The sequence below is a fragment of the Equus przewalskii genome, chromosome 12 (assembly GCF_037783145.1).
Source record: "Equus przewalskii isolate Varuska chromosome 12, EquPr2, whole genome shotgun sequence".
Taxonomy (NCBI): Eukaryota; Metazoa; Chordata; class Mammalia; order Perissodactyla; family Equidae; genus Equus; species Equus przewalskii.
Genome location: NC_091842.1, coordinates 8,705,696 through 8,724,442, shown reverse-complemented (window position 1 = coordinate 8,724,442; position 18,747 = coordinate 8,705,696). Strand labels below are relative to the sequence as shown.

Below are 18,747 nucleotides of genomic sequence, written 5' to 3'. Positions count from 1 at the left end.
GACCCCCACGCCTCCCTGGGGGGCGTCCCAGTCTTGGGCGGGGGCTCAGAGCTGGGAGTGCCTGGGTTCCTGCGAGGCCGCCGGGAAGGTGCTGGCAGGGGCAAGTCAGGTTGCCCTCCTTCTCCATCCCAGTAGTTGTTCTAGAAACCAGTGTTGTTCCTGTTGAGGGATTTGATGGGGGTGCCTGGCGCAAGAAATCTGGGGGTCTTCTCCCAGGACTTCTCATTTCTAGGACCCTGAAGTCCCAGACACTGAACTTTTAGGGCACAGAGCACATGGCATGCTGTGCAGGACACACATGCACTTTGCCGTCCATTTTTCTGACCTGTGATATAGGTTAAACACCTGTGTGGCAAATTCTTCAGAACCCTGAAATAGCACTAACCCCCAGAGTGGTGGCAGCTCGGATTTGCAGTTAAGCCGCTGTGGCTCCTAGGAAGCCCTGTGGCAGGGGGCAAGCTCCCCCGAGCAGGAGTCCAAGGCTGACCGGCCTCTCAAACCTTGGAAAGTGGCCTCAGTCCCTGAGCCAGAGGGCCCTCACCTGTCAAATGGGCGTGCTGCAAGTACCAGTCAGATCCTGTGCAGGGCTCACAAAGGACAGGAAAGTCCCACAAATACAGGTGGTTACATATATATATGTGCTTTCACTCCCTACCCAGTCCCATGACCTTAGAGGTATTTCATTCATGCATTCAGTGTCTTTTTTTGTGCAAGATACTTGATCACACACTTTGCAGGACAAAAAGGTGTGTTGAGACCTAACTCCTGCCTCCTGGAGTGTGTAGCTTAGGACAGAGATGAGTAGACAGGGCCGTGTGTGAGGACTGACTACAGCGCCAAGCTGTAAGAGTTTGGAAGAGGAAGAGCTCACCTTGAGCTGGGGAAATCAAGAAAGATTTGATACAGGAGGTGACAATGAGCTTAGCCTTGTAGGGCGGCTAGGATTTCAATGGGAAGAGATGTGAGGTGGGGGGGGAGGCGGATCCAGCTAAGTGAGTGGTGGGTCAGGTGTGTCGGGGCGGAGGGTGTGGAAGGGAGAGGCGGAGATTTAGGCCAGAATGCTGGCTAGGGAGGGGTCAGGTTGTGAAGGGCCTTGAATGCCACTCTGAGGAATATGGATTTTGTTCCAAAAGAGTGGGAACCATTCATTCATTCATTCAAGAAATATTTATGGAGTACCTCCTCTTGGCCAGGGACCTGGGGATGAGACAGACAATGCCTGTCCTGGAGGAGCTGACATTCTAGTGGAGAGGTAGATGGAAAACACAAAAATGAATAAAAGATAGAGGCTCTCCAAGGGCAATGAGGACTAAGGAGAGAAGGCATGGGGCAGGGGTGGGGTGGGGTGGGGTGGGCCAGGTTCTGGATGAGGTTGCCGTTTTAGATGAGGCAGGCAGGCAGGGGTGCCAATGAGAAGGTGACCGGAATAAAGACCTGATGGAGGGGAGGGAGGGAGCCATAAGGTGTGGGGAGAGCATGTTCAAAGAGGGGTTCAGAGAGGTGAACGGGAGGGCTGGGGGACAGAGGCTGGTGTGCGTCTGGCGGGAATTAATGGGGGCCCTGGACCCTCTGCTCACCTCGAGCCTCCTCTTGGGGTCCTCCCTGAATCTGGCGTCTGCACGCCCCGCTATGCCCTCTGGTCCCAGCTTTCCTCTCCACACCCAGGCAGCCTCCCAGCCCCACTTAGCCCTCAGAGCCCATTCTGCTCCCTTCGCAGATCCCAGCTGTGGGACGAGCACACGCACACTCACGTCCACACACGTCCGCACATGTGTTCTGCCCCGACCCCCCACTTCCCAGGCTCTGCGTTCCCGATCCCCTGACTCCTGCATCACTGCCCTGACCTGACCATGGAGAGGGGGCCAGCGACGGATGGGGGCTAGACACGGCCTCAGGAGAGGAGGAGGCTTTCAGGCTGTGCGACCTGCTCCTCCCCTCATGGCAACTTGTCAGAGGCGCCTGCCTTCACGAAAGGAGAGGACGTGGGCCCTGAGCACCCGTCCCTCGGTGCTGGGGCCTGCTGGACAGGGGTGGTGCGGGCTCATCCCCTGGGGCTTTTGGAGAGAGAGCTACGATCAATCGCAGCTTGGGAGACAAGGTAGAGGAGAGGATCTCGGTTCCCCCGCACCCAAGAGTAATCCTACCAAGAGGACAGAGGCTCGTTTGGGGGCCAACTTCAACCCAGGTGCTCTTGGGTACTGCCCAGCAGGGTCCATCTACCTGTTCTTGATGGCGGGAGACCCTGAGGAGCAGCAAGAAATCGGGAAGCCACCTGAGGCTCCCCGGCCAAGGCCTACCACCCCCCCTACCAGTGCCCCCTCCATCTGCCTGCTTATATTCCTCTGGCATGGGGCTGACCCAGTCCCAGGGCCACCACAGAGGGTCTCCTCGCTGACCTCTCCCGTTGACCCCCAACCCTGCTGCTGGATTAACTTTCCCATTGAATAGCTGTCTTCCTGTCACTCTGGAGCAGAAGCCAGCAATGGCTCCCGGTTGCCTCAGAACTAAAACCCCGTGTTCTGCCATCCACCTACCTTTCCAGCCTCTTCTCCCACTTTGCTCATTCCCACTCCCTCCATCACGGGAGCTCAGTTAGATGGTTTGCTGCTTCCTGTCCTTTGCTCATGCTGTGCCTTCCACCTGGATCACCCTCCACACCATCTCCCCGTGTTCTTCAAAGGCCAAATCCAAGCATTACCTCCTCTATGAAGCCTTCCCTGATCCCCCCGCAGGAAGTTGTCCCCTTCCTCCGTGCTGCCATCCTTTATGTACATGTCTTAGGCCTCGCCTGGCTGGGCCACCATGTCCAACTGTCAGGGTTGAGCACTGCACAACTCCAGGGAGTGCCATTCACATAGACTCTGATGAGAATGGTACTCTCTGGAGTCAGGCAGCACAGGTGTCCTGTTAATCAGAGAAGGGAGCAAAGGACAGTCTATGGCAGGTCTCGTTCACCTTCGTACCCACCAGGCACCCAGCATGTTGCCTGTTTACGGTCATCACTCCTACGTGGCTTGCGTTGTGTGGTCCCTCCACTCCAGACACCTCAGCCAGAGAATGGGCCTCCCAGGGGGAAGTGAGCTGCTCATCCTGTGAGTGCTTGCTGGAGCCATGCCTGGACAACCTAGCTCTGGGATCTCGGGGGCTTGCGAGGCGGCCATCCACTTCCTGAGCAGGCAGTCACAGAGGCAGGGTCTGAAAAGGGACGGTTGTGACAGAGGATGGCGGGGGTGGAGGCAGGCTCTGTTCCATGAAGTCTTCCTGGCAGCCAATTCAGACTGAAAAATCCAAGGAGAAGCAAATTTACAGCCCCCCTGAGCTGTCCCAGAGCCCCAGGCAGCACGAAGCCCCAGCTGCCTGGAGTCGTGTTGGGGACAAGGGGGGCCTCCGGGCCTCTCCTCCTTCCTCCTTTCCAAGCAGTGGTTTCTTGGTTTGGCTGGGGAGTTCAGCCGGCAGCCCAGAAGCCCTTCTGTGCTGGGAAGTGAGGTGGCCCGGACCCTGGAGGGTACGGTGGTGGAGGGCTGCCGGACCCTGGGAAACTGGGAAGGGAGCAAGAACGCTTTAGAAGAGATTCCTGGCGGAGAATCAAAGAAAGTCCTGTGCGAAGGTCAACTTGGAGAAAATGAGGCAAGGGCTACTTTCTTGGCTATAAAGTAGCCAGTATCACCAGACATCCGGGTTTCTGTTCTCAGCCAGCAGCTCTGTGGCCCAGCAGCGATTGGTGGCCTGAGCTCTGCCACTTGCTAGCACCCGACTTGGACAAGTGACTTTATCCCCGAGCCTGAGGATGGTGAAAATGATAGTAATCACTTCCCAAGCTGTCATGGGATTACGTAACGCCTGGCATAGGGTAATCGATAAACGCTGCTGTTACTCCTGCACGCTCTGCTTTAGTATCCTTCCTATTTGTCTCCACTTTGGAGGCCTGGAGATCAAATCTCCAGCATATTCTTCAACCTTCCTCCATCGTCTTCTGCTGTTCTCTCTGGGGAGCTGGGCACAGGTTCATGGCACCATATCTCTGGTATTGTCGCTGTCCACCCCCTCCCCCAACCCCAAGCAACTCATTAGAATTGTGAGAACAGTGCAGTGTGGACAGAGGCATCCCTGGGTGTGTACAGTGACTATACTTTAGAGAAACTTGCCCCTGAACACCACTGAGTGAAATGGCGTCACTGCGGGAGTTGGAGGTGGGTTAAGATGCAGATATCAAGACAAGTCTTCAACTTAGTTTACGCAAAGCCTGGGGCCAACAGGGATTTCTTGCCCTATCAATGTGGGTCTCCTCCTCGGGAGGCCCAGAGAAGCCCCAGAGACCTGGGACTGAATGAGGCCTTTGGGCCCACCCCAGACAAACCTTGGAGCATTACAGGGTCATCTTCCTCGGTCGCTTGTCTCTTGAATCCCTCCAATGCCACAGTCCTTGAAGGATGGCTCCTGGAGCACCAATACCTCCACCTCCAGCTCCAGAACTTCTTCCCCTGGTTAGGTTTCTGTGAAACATGTCGGCCTACATCCTAGGATCTCTAACTTACAAGGATTGCTGAATGTTCCTAAGCCTCTTCCTGTATCACCCACCCTATATCAGAAGATGGAGCTGCTAAATTGGCCTGAGTAGCTTTCCTGTCCAAAAATAAAACAAGAGGATCCTAACTAAATTAAAACACTCCTGGCAACACCAGTGGGAGTGATGTTTTTCTCCCACGAAAGACCTCTGCAGGTGTGTAGTTGTGAATACAAAAGTTTCCTTTTGTTAACCTGGCCTTGGGGACTTTCTAAGGATTCTGCACGCACTCTACTGGGTGGTCCTATAGGCTCTTCCTACTTGGAGGAATAAAGGCCACAATCTACTCAAGGCAAGTTTATAGAAGCCTCAGACATACTCTTAAATATCCAAATTTAGCAAATGTTTTCCCAAATTGTTCATGGCTCACTGAGAACCAACAAATTACAAGAACCTATTGCTTGACCCCATAGGCATCCCCCGACCTGAATGTAAGTGAGCCTTTCTGCTCACGTTTTATTTCATGGATCAGCAAATAATTTTAGTACTTTTGCAAAAGTATGTTTTTCTTGCATCAAACAAGATTCATAGACGCTGAGCTGAAAGGGACCTAGAAGGTCCCCTAAAGATGAAGGTCCAGTCTCTGCTCGCATAGTTCCAGTGACAAGACAGGTGGCGTTTCTCAAGGGGACAGAGACTTGTTATAGAGTCAAAAGCAAGCCATCCTGGACATCCGTCAACAAATGCATGCATCCATCTATTCATCAGCTATTTATTAGTTACTGGATTTGGCAATGGAGTCACTTCGACTTTTATCTCATCCGTTTGATAACTAAACCCCCTGATCACCCCCCCTAGAGAACAGAACAAAGGAACAGGCTTTGTAAAAAAATTAACTTTTTCTTATTACAAAAACAATATGTGGGGCTGGCCCGGTGGTGCAGCAGTTAAGTGCGCACGTTCCGCTTCATCGGCCCGGGGTTCACCGGTTTGGATCCCGGGTGCAGACATGGCACCGCTTGGCAAGCCATGCTGTGGTAGGTGTCCCACATATAAAGTAGAGGAAGATGGGCACGGATGTTAGCTCAGGGCCAGGCTTCCTCAGCGAAAAGAGGAGGATTGGCAGCAGATGTTAGCTCAGGGCTGATCTTCCTCAGAAAAAAAAAAACAAAAAAAACCCCACAATATGTGATCACTGAAAAACTAGAAAATGTGACTAACCCAAAACAAATTAAAAAGGACCCATAACCCCATTAGGAAGATCATCTTCAGTGGCCATTTTCACCGACTTTTTCCTTGGTGGGATAACCTTTGCCTCCCCCCACATCTCTGTGCAGGTGGACATCTGTTCCCTAAGGAGTTACTTTTGTGTGTGTGTGTGTGTGTGAGGAAGATTAGCCCTGAGCTAACTGCTGCCAATCCTCCTCTTTTCGCTGAGGAAGACTGGCCCTGAGCTAACATCGTGCCCATCTTCCTCTACTTTATATGTGGGACACCTACCAGAGCATGGCTTGACAAGCGGTGCCATGACCACACCCGGGATCCAAACCAGCGAACCCCAGGCCGCCGAGAAGCGGAACGTGCGCACTTAACTGCTGCCCCACTAGGCCGGCCCCTAGGAGTTAGATTTGACACATACTCCAGTCCAACTTCTCCAGAGGTTGGAGGGTTTGTGGAACATGCCATTCTTCCCCGGCTCCTGACCAAGCACCAGGAACTCACAGGGACAGAGTGTGGGGACCTTCCCAGGAGGATCATCAGCACATCCAAACCAGTTCCTATGTCCTGAGGGCCTGTCTTCTGCTCCCGCAGGTGAGCCACAAATAGAAAAGCTCACAGAACTAATAACCCGGCCTCGTAAGTCAAACACACACACACACACACACACACACACACACACACACACGAATGACCTTCCTGCCCCTCCCCCATCCCCATTAAGAGGCCCTAAACCATTTTCCAGCAAAATGTCTCATACTAACAATAGCAGCCGTTACTATTTATTGAGCCCTTACTAACGCCAGCACAGTTCTGAGCACTAGGCAAATTATTTGTCTTTTTAAATCTATCTGCTTCCTATTAGACTTTGCAGGACCACTGGCTGGCACCTCCCCGGGCAGGCCTGGCGCCTAACAGATCCCTACAGCTAGTGGATGCTCAAGATGCTATGGGTGATGAGCCAACGTCTACAGCCTCCTCCAAGACAAGCCTTTCGGTCCTGGCCTCTGGGGATCTGTTTTTGAAGCAGGAGGTCATTTGGCACTTATTGTGGGCTCTGCAGTTGTCAAGTAAAAACAAGGTAGAATTGCATTTGGACGTACCTTCTGCCCCATCCTCTTCTGCTTCCCAAGCTTCCACGGAAGACGCTTCAGGGAGCCAGGAGAAGGGAGAGGAACAGAGCCCAGGGTTGGCGTCCCTATGGGAGGAAAACTGAGTTCCTGGCCCGCCCACCGTGCATGCACTCAGACAGATGCAGGAGCCTTCCCCACACCCCCTACCTGCCCACACACACTACAGGGTGAGCCCCAGACCCTCTCTTCCTTCAGGGGCAACGTCTAGGGGCTGTTTCTGCAGACCTGCCACTGAGGGAAGCCCCATTGGCAAGCAGTGAGAGAACATGGAGTAGAAACAACAAACAAATAGGCTGAAAGAGGGAGCTGCCAAAATAAACCAAACGCAGAAGGGCTGCCTGCCGCCACCTCGGCTGGGCCTAGGCCAGGAGCACAGAGACACAAGAATACATACGTGCAGGGAGACACAGAGCTCACTGCAGTTCCCTGCTGGCTCCCCACTCTGCTACTGCAGAGCCCCAGGGCAGGGGAGCCTTGTAGTCAAGGCTGACAAGGGAATGAGGTGGGGAGTCTACTGGGGTGTGATAGAAATGTCTCTGGTCTTGTCTGCCTCAAGTCTCCCCAGTGCCTCCTGCTTTCTAGCACCCTGAGTGACCCTCTAGTCCCAGAACATGCCCCACCTATCCATGAATCCCCTTTGTGCATGCTGACCCCTCTGCTAGATATGTCCTTTCTTTTTTGCCTGGCAAACTCCTATTCTTCCTTCAATACCCAGGCCAAAGGTGAAACCATTTTAGACCCCACCAGGAAGTTTGCTGTTGCCTTCACCTTTCCCTATTGTGGCTACTCTTACTTCTTATGTAACACACCTTACTCATACACAAAAATTTGTGTATCCACCTTCCCAATGAAATGGTGAGCTCCTTGAAGCTAGGGGCTATTTTATACTCATCTTTGTATCCCTCCCCAGGGCCCAACCCAGGCCTTGGCTTCCAGGAGGCACTCAGCATGTGTCATGTGAATGAAGCGACAGTCCTTCCTGTAAGAGTCTGCTTTCCTGAGTTGCTGGCAGTCAGTCATCCAGCATCAGAGTCCCTCACCAACACGAACACTCAAGCCGGAGGAAGGGATTTTGATAAATGAGAAGCCCGATTTTCAGAACCCCAAACCAAACTGCCTTCAAGCAAACTAGAGTAAAATTCTGTTACTAACCTTTTGATCTGAGGCTTTTAAACTCTTGTGACTCGACCGACAGTAAAAAAACACAATTTACATCACTAGTATGCATGTATATATCCACATCTATAACTGAGTGTCAGCAAAACAGTGCCATTTCAGTTGCATTTTTTGTTCTGCACTTGCTTTTAAGTCTATGACCCAGTAAATTGATTTCAAGACCCACAAACGGGTCATCACCCGCTTTGATAAACATTGCTTTAGGTGACTCTGGTTGGATAAACATGAGAAATCAGATCCTCCTCCAAACACGCAAACAAAAAAGTATCTATTACCTGTGTGCCCAGTCATTCAGGGGGCAAGCTCTCCTTTCCCACTAGAACAGCCCAGCCAGAAGGGTCTGATGGGCTCTGGACCACAGCTGCTTGGATGAATCTGGGCCCCGCAGGACCAGGAATCAAGTGAAACTTGTGTCGGTCCCGACATCAGAGACCGACACAAGAGGCCCCGGTCTTTGCTTCCTTCATCCTTAAACCCTCACCATTCCCGTGCCTGGAAACCGCCACTAGAGAGCCTGATGCTTCTCGAGCCTACATCTATCCCAGCTGGACTTCAGCCGGCCTTCCTCTGAGAGGACATTTTAAAGCAAACACTGGGATCGTCCAGCTTCTACACTGTAAAGTTTGTTTTATGTTACACCGTCCGTAGTAAACCTATGCTCTCTGTGAAGGCAAGAAACACTTGAGTTCCCCTCCCGTACCCAAATACTTAAAGTTTCCGGCTCTCCTTTCCAGATACACACAGAATTTACACAGGCGAGAGGCAGTGGCAGTGGGGTGGCCTGACACTAGCACAACTTGACACTTTTTATTGTATAGGACAATGGTTACAGACCACAAAGATTCAGGAAGACCCACTGCTTGGGCCCAAAAAGAGACAAGACTCCCCGTGTCAGTTCAGTCCTCTGGGCTGTGAGGGGACAGGCTTTTTCTTACATGGGTCTGGTAGGAAATCCACGACAGTACTCAGTACAACGAGAGCCTCAGCTGAGCCCAGCTGCGTGAAGGGGCACAGAAAATGCAAGCCAGCCTCACTTCAGTTACTTGGGTGTGACCCTGAAGACTCGGATGTGGATGGCCGAGTTGTTGCGGATGCGGGTGAGCGGCTCTCGCGTATCAGTCTCTGGTTCCAGCTCATCGACAAGCTCTACCGTGGAGGTATTGGCAGCCACCTGCAAGGACCCGAAGCTGCCTGCCTGCAGCTGTAGGGCAATGTTGATGGCACGGTTGATGGCCAGGCCCAAGCCGTGAATGTAGATCTCAGTGCATGAGTTCTGACCGCGCGCCCCGCCATCCAGCAGCTTTTGGCAGCGGGCCAACTGGGCCTTAAAGTCAGTCTTCATGTTGACATAAATGTCATTGGGTCTCCGGGGCAGGCGGTGGGGCAGCCGCTTCCGAAGGGTGTACTCCACCGGGTCCAACTCAGCCTCGACGGCCCCGCGGGGTTCTCGGTTTTCTGCCATGCTGTGTGCCCTGGCACGGGAAAGGGACAAGATCAACGAGGGTGACTTCGCCTCCTTTCCCATCCAGTTTCCTTCCCAAAGCGTGCAGCCGGGAGGGGGCGCAGTCGACGCCCCTCTTCCGTTCCAGCCTCTCAGTCCCCTCCCACTCCCCTCCAGTCCCCGTATCTCCCCCACCCCCGGTTCTCAGTTCCTATTCATCCATGACATCACCAACCTCAAGCCCTCCGCCGCCCCTTCCCCGCGCCTACTCTCCCCAGTCCACAGTACCCTCTGCGCGCCCGGGGCCCGCTCCCCAGCCGGGCCACTCAAGCGCTGCGCCGACCGGCCCGAACAGAGGGCGCTGCTCGCGACCCCCAGGCCCCAGGAGCGGAAGAGAAGCAAAGAGCAGCGCTACAGAACGCCCGATCACGACCGCTCCGTCGGCGCCCGGCTCTGGAAAGGGCTGCGGAGCGTGCACGTGGCCCCCGCCCCAGCCAGACCCCTGCGGCGCACGAATGGCCTTCCCGGCTTCCGTCCTCCCCGCCCCTTTCCTGAGCGCTCGCGCGACCGCGCGGTGTGTCTCAGTAACGCGAGGCTTCCGGAGTTGACGGGATCTACCACGTGTACGCCTCGGAGGCGGGGCGCGGGGCCAGGGGGCGTGTCCCAAGTCGAAGCCGGGGAGGACTAGCCGGGGAGGGTCCGCTTTCCCAGGCCAGGCCGAGTCCCCGGCCCGCGAAGGGGTCCTGGAGGAGAGAAAGGCGGGGAGGAAGCCACTGTAGCGGCGTGTAGGACTTGAGGGAGGGTCTTTCAAAGAGAGCAGAGAGGGCGGCGAGTTCAGGAGAACGTGATCGCGAAGGGCCTGAAGGCACAACTGGACTCCCGCGCCCATCACTTCCCTCCTCCAGTCAGAGGCGGCGTGGCGGAGCTGGCAGCGCTGGCCTCCGGCCCGAGGGCCCTGTTGCCCACAGATGGGAGAGTTGAGTGACGAGGCGGCGGACGGCGCCTCGGGACTCCCTTGCAGTTCCTGGGGACCCGCCCCTCTCCCTTATCTCTTGCCGGGCTGACCCCACCCCAGGCCAGCCCTTGGGGACCCACGGCTTCCCCGGGGCACGCAGACCCACCCACACGCCTCAACCACGGCCCACCAGCTCGAATGCTGCCCGCGACCCGGGAGCGGGGACGTGCGCCCCCTGGCGGGCAGGGTGGAGCGGCGCGCGGGGGGTCGTGGCTCCCCAAGGCCAGCAGGGAGGGGTTTCCTCTGCCTGGGGAGGGGATTCTCCCCCGAGATTGGTGTAGCTTCTGGCGAGTTCCTTTCGGAAATGAGTTAGACATGCACTGGGGACCTGGAACTACTCTCCTCTTGAGTTTCCCCATCATTTAAATGGAGATAATTCCTGTCTTGCCATTGGGTCGTGAAACCCAATGTGACCTTGTAAACTATAAGCCTACACATGTGCGTTGGCATTTTTATGCCCCCCTGCCCACCCCCAGACCCCTGTCTAGTTGCCTAGGGTGGAGTCTGATCCCATTTGACTGGGGGCTGGAAAGAGGTCAGATCCCTGAGAACTTCTCTCTCAGCACCATTTAAATCCTATAGTTCTTTTAGCGTCAGATTCCTTCCTTAATCACAAATTTGGGGGTTTATGGGGGCGTGAGGAGGAAAGGCTGGGTACAACCCTATTCTGCCTCAGAAGTGACATCTGAGCTGAGCTTTGATGGATAAACAGAAGTTCTTCAGGGAACCAAGAAGTATTCTGGAAACACTGAACAGTATTTTCAAAAGAATGGAAGCATAATCTAAGCTTCCACCGCAAGGAATTAGAACAAGAAGAGCCAAATAAAGCCAAAGCAAGAAGATGGGAGGAAATAATAAAGAGCAAAAGACAACGAAACTGAACACAGAAAAACAATAAAGAAACTCAAAGTAAAAACTGGTTCTTGGAAAATATCTGTAAAATTGATAAGCCTCTAGTCTAGCAAGACTGACAAGAGAGTACAAGAGAAAGAAGACAAGTTAAATTATCAAACATGAAAGAAGGGATAACACTAAAGATCCCTTATACATTAAAAGATGGTTAGAAAATAATACAAACAATTCTACATCCATAAATTCCACAACTTAGATGAAATGGACCAATTCCTAGAAAACTACAAACTACCAAACTCCTCCAAGGTGAAATAGATCATCTGAATAGTCCTATAACTATTAAAGTAATTAAATTCATAGTTAAACCTTTAGAAAAAGAAATATCTAGGCCCACATGGTTTCACTGGTGAATTCTACCAAAAAAAGAAATAACAGAAATTCTACACAATCTCTTCCAGAAAACAGAAGAGGAAGGAACATTTCCCAACTACTTTTATGAGGCCAAAACCAGAAAAGACAATACAGAAGAAGAAAAGTACAGACTGCTATCTCTCATGAACAAAGACGCATAAATCCTCAGCAAAATGTTAGCAAATTGAATCCAGCAGTATATAAAAAGAACTACACACCACGACCAAGAAGAGTTTATTCCGAAGATGCAGGACTGGTTCAGTATAAGAAAACCAATCCGGACCGGCCCCAAGGCCGAGTGGTTAAATTTGTGCACTCTGCTTCAGCAGCCCCGGGTTTCGCCGGTTCAGATCCTGGGTGCGCACATGGCACCGCTCATCAAGCCATGCTGAGGTGGCATCCCACATGCCACAACTAGAAGGACTCACAACTAAAAATATGCAACTACGTACTGGGGGACTTTGGGGAGAAAGAAGAAAAATAAAATCTTAAAAAAAAAAGAAAACTAATCAATATTATCCACCATAATAACAAGCTAAAGAAGAAAAATCACATGATGCTATTGATTGATGCAGAAAAACCATTTAACATAATTTAGCACCCATTTATGATAAAAAACTCCCAGCAAACAAGGAATAGAAGGAACTTCCTCAACCTGATTAAGAGCATCTACAAAACATCTACAGGGGCCAGTGGTTAAGTTGACACGTTCGTTCGCTTCAGCGGCCCAGGTTCGCTGGTTTGGATCCCAGGTGCGGACATGGCACCACTTGGCAAGCCATGCTGTGGCAGGCGTCCCACATATAATGTAGAGGAAGATGGGCACGGATGTTAGCTCAGGGCCAGCCTTCCTCAGCAAAAATCCCAAGGAATCTGCAAAAAACTCATAGAAGTAATAAGTGAGTTTGGCAAGTTTGTAGGATACAAGATCAACATACAAAATCAATTATATATATATATTTTTAAAGATTTTATTTTTTCTTTTTCTCCCCAAAGCCTCCTGGTACAGAGTTGTATATTTTTAGTTGTGGGTCCTTCTAGTTGTGGCATGTGGGATGCCGCCTCAGCATGGCCTGACGAGCAGTGCCAGGTCCTCACGCAGGATGAGAACTGACGAAACCCTGGGCCTCAGAAGTGGATGTGTGAACTTAACCACTTGGCCACGGGGCCAGCCCCCCTCAATTATATTTCTATACACTGGCAATAAACAATTGGAAACCGAAATTTAAAACACAATACCAGGGGCTGGCCTAGTGACGCAGTGGTTAAGTTCACACATTCCGCTTTGGGGGCCTGGGGTTTGCCAGTTCGGATCCCAGGCACGGACCTACGCACCGCTTGGCAAGCCATGCTGTGGCAGGCGTCCCACATATAAAGTAAAGGAAGATGGGCACAGATGTTAGCTCAGGGCCAGTCTTCCTCAGCAAAAAGAGGAGGATAGGCAGCAGATGTTAGCTCTGGGCTAATCTTCCTCCAAAAAAATAAATAAATAAAATAATAAAAATAAAACACAATACCATTTACAATCACTCCAGGGGAGGTGGGAGAAATATTTAGTTATAAGTCTAACAAAACATGTACAAAATATGTATGCCGAAAACTGCAAAATGCTGATGAAAGAAATCAAAGATGATTTAAGTAAACGGAGAGATAGACCATGTCCATGTACTAGAAGATTCAGCATAGTAAAGACATCAGTTCTCTCCAAATGGATCTGTAGATTTAATGTGATTCCTATGAAAATCCCAGCAAGACTTTTTGTAGATATGGACAAGTTTATTCTAAAATCTGCATGGAAAGGCAAAGGAAATAAAATAGTTAAAGCAATTTTGAAATAGAAAAAGTTGGAATCACAATACCTGATTTTAAGACTTACTACATAAACACGATGATCAAGACGGTGTCGCATCTGCCAAAGGATAGAATTGTGGAATAATTCTATTCAATTAAGTGGAATAGAGAACCAGAAATAGATTCACACAAGTACAGCCAGCTGATTTTTGACGAAGGTGCAAAAGCAGTTCAATGGGGAAGGGATAGTCTTTTCAATAATTGGGCAAATAGGCAGAGAAGTGAACCTCAGCCCTATGCAAAAAATGAACACAAAATGGATGGTAGATTTAAATATAAAATGTAAAACGAGAAAACTTTTAGAGGAAAACATCTTCATGACATGGGGTCGGGTGAAGAGTTCTTAGACAACTCCAAAAGTACCGTCTGTTAAAGAAAAAAAGTGATAACCTGTACTTCATCAAAATGAAAAACTTCTACTCTGTGAAAGACCACATTAATAGGATGAAAAGAGAAGCCACAGACTGGGAGAAAATAATCACAAGTCACATATCTGACAAAAGACTGTATTCAAAGAACTCTAAACTCAAGAGTTACAAAACAAACAACCCAATGAGAAAAGTCGGGAACAGACACTTCAGCAAAGATGGTCCTAGGATGGCAAAAACACACATAAGATGTTCAACGTCATTAGCCATTAAGGAAATGCCAATTAAAACCATGATGAGATACCAGTACACGCCTATCAGAATGTCTAAAATAGCCTTGACGATACCGAGTATTGATGAGAATGTGGAGAAACTGGATTTCTCATACACTGCTTGGAAATGTCCAAGGGGACAGCCACTCTAGGAAATAGTTTGGCAGTTTCTTCTAAAACTAAACATACACTTACCATACGACCCAGCAACAGCACTCCTGGGCATTTAAAAGCTCATCCACAAATGTCCACAGCAGTTTTATATGTAATAGCCCCAAATTGGAAACAACCCAGCTATCTTCCAATGGCTGACTGGTCCAACAAACCATGCTACGGCCATGGGATACCACTTCGCAATAAAAGGTCGATCAGGAGAACTGTTAGGCTGTTGGAATACTGGTGACATCATAGAATATTGTGCTAAGCAGCTCCCAGTTTAGCGTGGAAGGTAAACAAGATGGGCAAGAGTGTGACCAGCGTTCAGGTGGGACCATGTACAGGATTTGGTGGACCCCCAAGGAGGAACAGCCCACATGACCTTGGGGCATCCAAGGTTTTCCAAAGGAGGCAACAACTAAGCTGAGGCAGGAACGTCTAGCAGTGGGGCTCATGTCCCGTGCAGTCCCTCCCGTTACAACAGAGAGGTCTGGAAGGACTGAGCCCTCGGAGGTAGGGGAGAAGAGGAGGAACCAGCAAAGGACTCAGCAGGAGCAGCTAGTGAAGTAGGAGGAAACCCAAGGAAGTACGATGTCCTGGAAGCCAGGTGAAGAAAGCATTTCCTGGAGGAGGGAGGGACTGGCTGTGTCATATGCTGTTGACAAGCCACATAAGATAATGGACCAGTCGATTCAGCAACGTGGAGGTCATTGCTGACTAGACAAGCAGTTACATTTGGTCCACCAAAGAATGTAGCTCATGGCCGAAAGTAATTCTGAATGCAATATATTAATTTCAGGGCCCATTTTGTCTGATAATTAACAGTAAGCACAGTTTATGAATTATCACTCCACGACTCAGACTGTGCCTTTTCGTGATATTTAAAATACATTTTCCAAACTTTGACATCCAGATAAATACAAAGGTTCACAATTCAGGTGGGTGAAGCCGGGCTCTGTAATAAACCAATCTGACACTAGATGGTCCTTATCTTTTTGCATTTCATTCAAGGCAAACACCGCAGAGGAATCTGCCGTTAAGAAAAAAGGCAGAGTTTGGCTGTCTAGTCTTCCTGGAGACCTCCCTTTCATCTCCATTAATCATCTAACCAAATCTCTTTGTTTAGTTCAAAAGCTTGCAAATCTAAAACAACACAGACCAAGACATTTTACAGCATAGCACCTGAATAAACAAAAATATTTTAGGTCCAAGTGATTTCTTTGTAATTTTTAAGCACTGTATGGGAGATGCACAGTTCTGATTTCATTAGTTGCCTTTCCCAAAGAGGGCGCTTCTATCATCCAATTTCCAGTGTTCTCTGCAGCAGCAGAGGCCCAAACTATGAGAGGTACCCTCCCCCACTGCAGAGTACCTCTCCAGGGTCACACGCTGGTCCCCAGGGAACCTGGGCAAACACTCTGATCTCCCACTCTGGAGCCGAATGTGCTCTTCTTGTCAGGCAGCATCTAGTGGGTGCTATTCTCAGATCAAAGACATTTTTGTGGGCCCACCTGGTAGCACAGCGGTTCAGTTCACACACTCTGCGTCAGTGGCCTGGGGTTCACAGGTTTGGATCCCGGGCAGGGACTTACACGCTGCTTGTCAAGCCACGCTGTGGTGGCGTCCCACATACAAAATAGAGGAAGACTGGCACAGATGTTAGCTCAAGGACAATCTCCCTCAAGCAAAAGGAGGAATATTGGCAACAGATGTTAGCTCAGGGCCAATCTTCCTTACCAAAAAAACCCAAAACATTTTCATGGAGGCCCTCAACCGAGGTTCACTTCACCTCTCATCCAACTAGCAATCCAGGTCCTCTTCTCCTCCAGCCTGGATTGTGGCTATTCTCCAGCTCATGCCCGCTTTTCCTAAATCTACCCAAATCCTTCCAGCTCAGCACAGGCTGCCCCTGTCCCCGACTGCTTCCACTCCACAGAGGTCGCCCTCTTTTTCCTCTGAGCCATTTCTCTCCTATAATCTGCAATCTCACATTTGCCAATTAACAATTAAAACATGCCAAGACCTCATTTATTCAGAGGTTAGGCTGCTAGTAACTTCAATCACCTAGAACACGATGTAGAAAAGTTCAGAAACAAAACGCATCAACAGCAAAAGCTTTTGAGTAAGAAAACACAGCCATCATAACGTTAAGAACTTTAGTCTAGAAGAATTCTGACCCAAGTTGGAGTCTGTTGATAGATTTTCACACAGTGCTAACAGTCTGAATGTTGTGGACCCTGTGGAACCAGAAGCCCCTCTTAGCCAACTTTTGTGGAGCGCCTGCCCTGTGCCAAATGCTTAACCACGCAATCCAGAGACCCCAGAGATTAATTAACCCGCCCAAGGCCACAGTCAGGAATGGATGGAACCAGCACAGGAGCCCTTCCTTTAAACAACTGCCTTTTCCAGCCTGTGAGCAAGCAGCTTGACTGACACACTGGAGCGGGAATCCTGGCTGCAAGAAAGTGGAGGGAACTGAAAAAGGAGACACTAAAACTCCAAGTGCACAGAAGCCGCGCGGCTGGGGTGGGCGGGTATTCGGCGCAGGAACAAAGGGCCTTCGTGGGAGCTCCCGAGGTCCGCACTCCATTATGGCACAACTGTCCCCTGTGGGCACTCGAGTTCCAAGTCAGAACTCACCTTTCCCCGTCTTGAGGAGGATTATTGTGTACTTAGTAACGGTTGTTTTAGGAAGCTGGAAAGGACAATATACATTCTGGAAAGACTTGGGAGGAGAGTGATGAAAACACACACAAAGCTTTCTCAGCCTAAAAACTTCAGGGATTCGGAAAAGTCGTTCTCGAAGACCTCTTTTTTAAACAAAGGAGGTGTCAACCTACCTTGCACATTTGCATAGCAGTTTCCCTCTTTTCAAAGCCTTTCACATTCACCTATTCTAATTCTTCCAGCTCGCCGGGATGGGAGCGGGATGGGGGCCGGGGATGGGATGGAGAACAGCATTCACACCTTACTAGAAAAGAGAAACTGAGGCCCGAAAGCGTCAACTCCTTTGGCCCCTGAGGTCCAGGAGCCAGTCAGTGGCGGAGCCAGACAGAAACTCCAGGTCTCACCAGCCAGCACTGCCTCGGGCTGTTTCTAAATCATTCGGCTCTCCGCTCCTTTCACGTCTTCCAGGCCGTCTGACGGACGCACCTCTGGAGTGGTTAAGCTTTCCTTCAATCCAGGCGGCCTCCCCGGAGGAAGCCGACTGGCCGGGAAACACCGACGAGGCCACTGGGAGTCGCGACGGTCGCGCGTCACGTGCCGGGGTGCAGCGCGGGATGCCCCCCGGGGCTGCCCCCTACCCCCACCCACCCCCCGGGGCGCAGCTGGCCCCGCGTCACGTGACGAGCTGGGCTCCCGGGTCACGTGCCGGGGGGGCCGGGGGCGGCGGGTGTCCGGGCCGCGCCCGCGGGGCTGGCGGGGAGCGCGCGAGGCCGGCGGGCCGGGGCGGCCGGGGCCGGGGAGGGAGGCGGCGGCGGCGGCGGCGGCGGAGGGGGCGGCCCCGCGGCCCCGCGTCCGCGTCACGTGGTGCGAGGCGGGCAGCCATCTTGCTACAAACACAAACAGAGAGGAGCGGCCGCCGCGGGAGCGCCAGCGCCCCCTCCCCCGCCGCCGCCGCCGCCGCCGCCCGGCCCGGACCCCGCGCCGCCCCCCGCCCGCCCGCCCGCCGCGGTAAGGCCCGGGCCCGCCGCCGCCGCCGCCCCCCCGCCGCGCCGACCCGCGGAGCCCGGGCGCGCGGGCCGCACGGACCCTCCCCCGCCGCCTGCGGGCCGCCGCCGCCCCCGGCCCGCCGCCCGCCCGCGCCCCCGCCCTGAAGGGCACGCCGTCCTCGGCCCCCGCGCCCGCGCCCCCGCCGGCCGCCCCCCGCCCGGCCCGGCGCCCCAGCCTCCCCGCGCGCCGCCGTGCTCGTCGCGGGGGCCGGGCCCTGCGGCTCCGCTCGGGCGGCCGGGACTTCGGCCGCCGGGGCAGCCGGGCCCGTCCGCCGGAGCCCCCCGGCCGCGTCCTCGCCTCAGTTTCTCTCCAGCGCTTGGTCATTGGTGCTTGGTCATTGGGGTCTCCTTCCTCCCCGTCGCCGTCGCCGGACTGGGCCCCTCCCAGCCCGTCCCCCGCGATGCTGCAGCCCCCGCCCCGCACTCTTGGCCTTTGATGATTTTTTCAAGTTAACTTTCGAGAGACCCTCCTCTCGCGCCTCTCGCCTGGTCACGGCTCGAATGCCGCCGGGTCTGGTCCAGCAGCGCGCCCGGCCCGGGGAGATGCTCCATCAATACTTGTTGGCCCCTTCTCTCGTCCATCCTTGCCGGTCTGACCCCCCTCTGGCTTCTCGGGGGCTGCCCTCGCAAGGATCAG

General features: G+C 52.4%; 1 protein-coding gene and 1 long non-coding RNA gene across 6 annotated transcripts; one reads left to right on the top strand and one right to left on the bottom strand.

Annotated features, from left to right (window-relative positions):
* The first annotated feature begins 5,942 nt into the window (after nt 1-5,942).
* Nucleotides 5,943-8,011, top strand: LOC103555643 (uncharacterized). Its single transcript, XR_546038.2, has 3 exons — nt 5,943-6,316; nt 6,588-6,803; nt 7,766-8,011. It is a non-coding gene; the product is annotated as an uncharacterized lncRNA (long non-coding RNA).
* Nucleotides 8,012-8,797: 786 nt separating this feature from the next.
* Nucleotides 8,798-17,728, bottom strand: POP7 (POP7 homolog, ribonuclease P/MRP subunit). Of its 5 annotated transcripts, none has more exons than XM_008527348.2 (2): nt 17,238-17,728; nt 8,798-9,503 (listed from the first exon to the last, which is right to left on the bottom strand). In XM_008527348.2, exon 2 carries the CDS (start codon nt 9,491-9,493, stop codon nt 9,071-9,073), a length of 423 nt encoding a protein of 140 aa, XP_008525570.1. In that variant the 5' UTR covers nt 9,494-9,503; nt 17,238-17,728; the 3' UTR covers nt 8,798-9,070. The 5 variants fall into 5 exon arrangements, with proteins under 5 accessions (XP_008525570.1, XP_070422402.1, XP_008525572.1 ...); XM_070566301.1 differs by having other exon boundaries at nt 17,551-17,710; XM_008527350.2 differs by having other exon boundaries at nt 17,469-17,655.
* Between the last annotated feature and the right edge of the window lie 1,019 nt (nt 17,729-18,747).

What these genes read in the sequence shown, in the direction of transcription:
- POP7 (XM_008527348.2), bottom strand. Translation starts at nt 9,493, where the DNA reads ATGGCAGAAAACCGAGAACCCCGCGGGGCCGTCGAGGCTGAGTTGGAC.